Consider the following 6,029-nt stretch of genomic DNA (forward strand, 5'->3'; position numbering starts at 1 on the left):
TGTGAAGAATTAATTGGTATATGTCTTGGCTTTCTGTTCTTTTGATACAAAACAAATGAGCCCATTTATGTGGTGTCCAAGAGTTATTTGACTTCCACTAAAGAGGCAGAATGTTATAGTAGAAAGGCCTGGGATGAGAGTCTAGATACCTGGGATCTAATCTCAGGTTGACAGTTACTAACCCTGTGAACTTGAATCTATTGCTTACTAATGGGCACTCTCTTGGAAAAGTTACTTAACCCAGTTCTTAGTTTCCTCGTGTCAAAAGTACAGATAATAATAAATACCTTGCTGGAATGTTAAAACAATAGTAACACAAGAAAGCATCCATGGTAGATTGCCTGATACAGAAATTCCACATCCTTTTCTTGGGCAAGGTTAGTTACATCTTTCGCTTTAGTTTCCTAAATCTATACTAATACTAATAGCATTTGTTATGTACCAGCCACTGTTCTAAGTGTGTTACATGAATATACTAATTCACAGCAACCTTATGAGGTAGGCACAGAGAGGTCAAACAACTTGCTTAAGGTTATTCAGCTAAACAGTGGGGAAGCCTTTATTCAAATCCCACAGTCTGGTGCCAGGGCCTCTATTTTTAACCACTACACTGTACCTCCTTTCTAAAGGAAAGGGTTGTAGACTTTATCAGTAGTTTATTGCCTGTTATGCTGCATAATAAACAACCACAAAACCTCAGGGGCATAGAACAATAAGCATTTATTGATCACACATGTTGAAATGGTTGGTAGACAACTGTTAATCTTGGCTGAGCTGCCCCATGTGGCTTGGGGTTGGTTTGCTGTGGAGTTGGTTGGGACTGGCAGTTTGCCTCTGCTCCAAGTGTCTCTCATTCTGCAGCAGACTAGTCTGGGAATATTCTCATGGTGAATGGGAGAAGTGAAAGAGCAAAACGGAAAAACACAAGTGGTTTTCCAAGCCTCTGCTGTCTCATGTCTGATAAAGCACATCACATGGCTGACCCCAGAGTCAAAGTGGGGAGACATTGCAGTTACATTACGAAGGCAGTAGATTTAAGAATGTGTCACTTGACACATTGAAGCTGTTTTGTAATATACCACAAATGCCACGGTCTAGGGTTCTAAAATTCTTGCATATTAAGGATTAATTCTAAAAGCTGACCTATGTCAAAACTGACATTTCTGAAAATTAAATAAAAAAACTTTTTTTTCCCATGTTATATATGAAGAAACTAAGCACTAGAGTTTCAAAAAGACTTGACAAGAGAACAAGACTTCTTTGGCTCTATTTTTGCTTTTACCCTTTGACCCTCTTCACCCATTTCTCCCACCCTCAACCCCCCATTTCTGGCAATCACCAATCTGTTCTCTGTACCTATAAGCTTGTTTTTTTTTTTAATTCCACATATAAGAGACACCATACAATATTTGTCTTTAGATGTCTGACTTATTTCACCTAACGCAGTGCCCTTGAGGTCCATCTGTGTTGTCACAGATGCCAAGATTTCATTGTTTTTTATGGTTGAGTAATAGTCCATTGTGTATGTGTGTGTGTGTCTGAACATGTATGTATATGCACACATACATATATACATACGTACACTCACAGACACACAGAGTATAATTTCTTTATCCCTTCATTCATCATTGGACACTTAGGTTATTCTTAGGTTGTTGCCATATTTTGGCTATTGTAAATAATGCTATAATGAACATATATCCTTTTTAATTAGTCTTGTCATTGTCTTCAGATGAATACTCAGAAATTGAATTGCTAGATCATATAGTTTTATTTTTAATTTTTCCATACTGTTTTCTATAGTAGTTTCACCAATTTACATTTTCGCTAACAGTGCACACAGATTCCTTTTTCTCTGTGTCCTAGCTAGCACTTGTTGCTTATCTTTTTGAAAATAGCCAATCTAACAGGTGTGAGGTGGTATCTATTTGGTTTTAATTTGCATTTTTTGATGATTATGATGTTGAGCATCTTTTCATGTGTCTGTTGGCCATTTGTGTGTCTTCTGTAGAAAAGGGTCTGTTTGGATCTTCTATTTTTTAATTGGATTGGGTGTTTTTTTCTTTTTTTTTGCTTTTGAGTTGTATCAGTTCTTTATATAATTATCAGATATATGAAAACTCTGAAGACACACACACACACACACACACACACACACACACACACACACTTCTGGAAACTAGGCAGAAACTTCTTCCAGGAATACTTAGTTCAGTCTATAACCCCAGGATAGTGGTGGGGATGATGATGATGATGATGATAGGTAATCTTTAGGGGTTTATTATGTGCCAAGCACTGTTCTCAGCACTTGATGTATAGTAGTTTCCTTAATCTTTACAACAACACTATTAATGGGTACTATTAGTAGTAGTTTATATTTTACAGATGAAGAACTGAGAAGTTTAGTAATTTCCCGGGGTTACTGGGAAATTCCCGGGGTTGCTGACATTGGTTGCACTTCCTCATAAATATTTCGATATACATCATCATCATATATTTCAGTAGATTTTATCTTTTGTTGTAAAATCAGATACACTTACATGCACAAATTGTAGGTGTACATTTGCTAATTATTATTCTTTTTTTTTGGAAAATGCATATGCCTGAATGACCCCAAATGCTATCAACTTTTGTATAAGATCTCCACACCAGATAAATTTCAAATTTTTCTTTTTTTTTTTAAAATCAAATTGTGTCTAGACTCCTTCGCTATGGATTTGAAGGTTGTCTGTAATTCCATTGCTCTGAAGTATAATTTTAGATATTTAAGAATCTGGGATTTTGTAGATGGCATGAATGTATTGAAAGGAGCTTTAGAACTAGATGCTTTAGAACTTTATTCCAGTTTCAAAAATATATGATTCTGAGTCCCTGTATGCATTTCCTCTTTTGTATGTTCAGCTTTAAAAAGTGTTGCAAGGATCCTTTATGTGAATAACTAAACCTATTTCTAGGAGATGAAGAAAGTATGAACTAAAGTCCTTTTATTCCTGTGCTCCAAAAGTAGAATCCTTTGCTTTGAATTTCTTTCTCATTCTGCAAACAGAGTTCTCTGCCCTGACTTAGAGCATTCGTGAGAATAAAATTCTGTTTGATTTGGTCACATGATCAGAAAGACCAGATATGTCTTTCTGAGACATGATGTGAATGACATTAATGTATGTCATTAAAACAGGCATTTCTGGGGCGCCTGGGTGGCGCAGTCGGTTGAGCGTCCGACTTCAGCCAGGTCACGATCTCGCGGCCCGTGAGTTCGAGCCCCGCGTCAGGCTCTGGGCTGATGGCTCGGAGCCTGGAGGCTATTTCCGATTCTGTGTCTCCCTCTCTCTGCCCCTCCCCCGTTCATGCTTTGTCTCTCTCTGTCCCAAAAATGAATAAACATTGAAAAAAAAAATTAAAAAAAAAATAAATAAAATTTAAAAAAAAACAGGCATTTCTAATTCCACTGTGCCCCTGTTTCAGATATTTGAGAATTGAGAGGTACCTTACATTTCTTGGTATTTTGAGATGCCTAGCCGAGTAAATTGCTGTTTTATTCAACAGGTGGGTTTTCAGAAAAGACATATGAATGGAGCTCAGAAGAGGAGGAGCCAGTGAAAAAGGCAGGGCCAGTCCAAGTCCTCATCGTCAAAGATGACCATTCCTTTGAGTTAGATGAAACTGCACTTAATCGGATCCTTCTCTCAGAGGCTGTCAGGGACAAGGAGGTTGTTGCTGTGTCTGTTGCTGGAGCATTTAGGAAAGGAAAATCATTCCTGATGGACTTCATGTTGAGATACATGTACAACCAGGTATGTTAAGTGTTCTAAGGGGCACCTGGGTGGCTCAGTCGGGTAAGTGTCCAATTGTTGATTTCAGCTCAGGTCACGATCTCATGGTTCATGGGATCAAGCCCCATGTCGGGCTCTGCACTAACAGTGTGCAGCCTGCCTGGGGTTCTCTCTCCCTCTCTCTCTCTCTGCCCCTTCCCCACTATGCACACACTTGCGTGCTCTCTCTCAAAATAAATAAACTAAAACAAAATAAGTGTTTTAAAATGTCTTCTTGTTTCCGTGCTTTTGTCACTTTGTGTTTTTATTTAGTAGTGTCAAGTATTTCCACTTCCATTATCATATACCTTAATATGAACTAGTTTGCTAATGCTGTGGTACAACCATTCTGACTTCAGTGCTTTGGGCACCAAACTCCATAGGCCACTTTTGTCTGAAGCCACTTTGCAACATTTCCCTTAGGACATAACTTATTTTTTTAATTCTTTTAGAAAGAAACACAGCATAGTGATATGATTATAAACTTCACACTTTAGAGTGTGTAAAGTGTGTCAAATAATTTTTATCATAACTTTTATATTATAATCATATTCCCTCCAGCATTTATGATGACATTTTTCAAGCAGGCAGCAAAGTTAAAAGAATTTTATGGTGAACACCTACGTATCAAACTACCTAGATTTTACCGTTAATATTCTTGCTTCATCACATGTGTCTCCAGATACTCTTCCCTCTTTACATCTGTCACTGCATCTTATTTTTTTATTCATGTCATAGTAAATTGCTGACATTGGTTGCACTTCCTCATAAATATTTCGATATACATCATCATCATATATTTCAGTAGATTTTATCTTTTGTTGTAAAATCAGATACACTTACATGCACAAATTGTAGGTGTACATTTGCTAATTATTATTCTTTTTTTTTGGAAAATGCATATGCCTGAATGACCCCAAATGCTATCAACTATATCTTGCTGTTACCCCAGAAAGTTCTCTCTTATCTTTTCCCACTCGGTTCTCATCTTACCCATCCCCGGAGACAACCAACAGTGTTATAACATTTGAGAGAGCAGTGTGGCACAGAAATGAGACTATAAGGGACCTAGGATAAACCAAAAGCAGAAGGATAAATGAGAAATCAGAGTCAGAAAACCGAAGGTTGGGAATGGAGAACGTACAAGTAGTTTTTTCTGCTCTTTACCCATAGCCATTTCTGCTGCAAATATGGATGTTGAGGCAGAATAGACACACTACCCAAAGAAACTTTGTATCATGTATTTATACCGTAACTATTCATTTTGGATTGATCTTTTATAGTTAGGGTATTTTTGATCAATTTTGTAAAGTTAACTTTAATATCTTGTATCTCTAGCTTCAGTTCAAACAAATCAAGAATAGAACTACCAAAATACTTCATGCTTTGAAACCAGACAAAACTGTTTCTAGCATATCACCGTTAATATGCTACTTAACACAGCTGAGCAAATTAAGTGAACAAAATTAGTATCCATACTAGTTTCCATACTGTGGGATTATACAGTTTTAGGCATATTCATAGTTTTACCTGTGAAATAAACATTAAAATCAAATGCTCAGTAACACTTGTCATGTTGCTTGTGTTAAATGGCACTTGCCAGATTAAAGTGTAACCGATCTGTTGTGTTTTTGTTTTTGTTTTTCTGCATCTACTACTAGGTGCCTCTCCTCTTGCTATTCACCCCCTCCTCTTCCAATACCAAAGCATTTGTATGTATTATTATGGTGTATATCCTGACATATTGTGTTCTCTCTTATCTTTATTCCTTTGCTTCTAGAATGCCCTCCCCAAGTTTGCTCATCTGGAAAAATTCCCAAACATCCTTCAAGTTTTAGCACAAGCACCACCTCTCCTATTAAGTCCTAGCTGACCAACTGTTAGTTATTTCTTTTCCTATGCTTTTATCTTTGCGTAATATGCACTTCCATTTTGGCATGCGTGTATTGCATCATAATGGTTTCTTGACAGGTCTGTCTTTCTATTAGGCTGTAAGCTTCCTCTGGTCTGGAATGATATCTTCCTATTCCCAGGACCTAGAATAAAATGTAGCACATGGTTGCTCCTCTGTTATAATGTTTCAGATAACAAAGAAAGTAATTGTATCAGTACAGTAGATGTGAATACATCTCCTTTTGACGGCAGTTGGAGAGAGATACCCGCCAGAACGGATGCAGGGAGGAAAGTATACCACCGTCCACTTCCATATCACAGACTTTC

The 6,029-nt window shown here is 37.3% G+C and overlaps 1 protein-coding gene across 3 annotated transcripts in view; it reads left to right on the forward strand.

The window, feature by feature from the left end:
* Positions 1-6,029, forward strand: part of ATL1 (atlastin GTPase 1) — an 83,866-nt gene that overhangs the window by 43,015 nt on the left and 34,822 nt on the right. For all 3 annotated transcript variants that reach the window (XM_047861726.1, XM_047861728.1, XM_047861727.1), the window contains exon 3: positions 3,544-3,791. In XM_047861726.1, coding sequence (XP_047717682.1) covers positions 3,544-3,791 — 248 coding nt within the window. The remainder of the gene's footprint in view (positions 1-3,543; positions 3,792-6,029) is intronic.

The sequence above is a fragment of the Prionailurus viverrinus genome, chromosome B3, assembly GCF_022837055.1.
Source record: "Prionailurus viverrinus isolate Anna chromosome B3, UM_Priviv_1.0, whole genome shotgun sequence".
NCBI classification, from domain to species: Eukaryota; Metazoa; Chordata; class Mammalia; order Carnivora; family Felidae; genus Prionailurus; species Prionailurus viverrinus.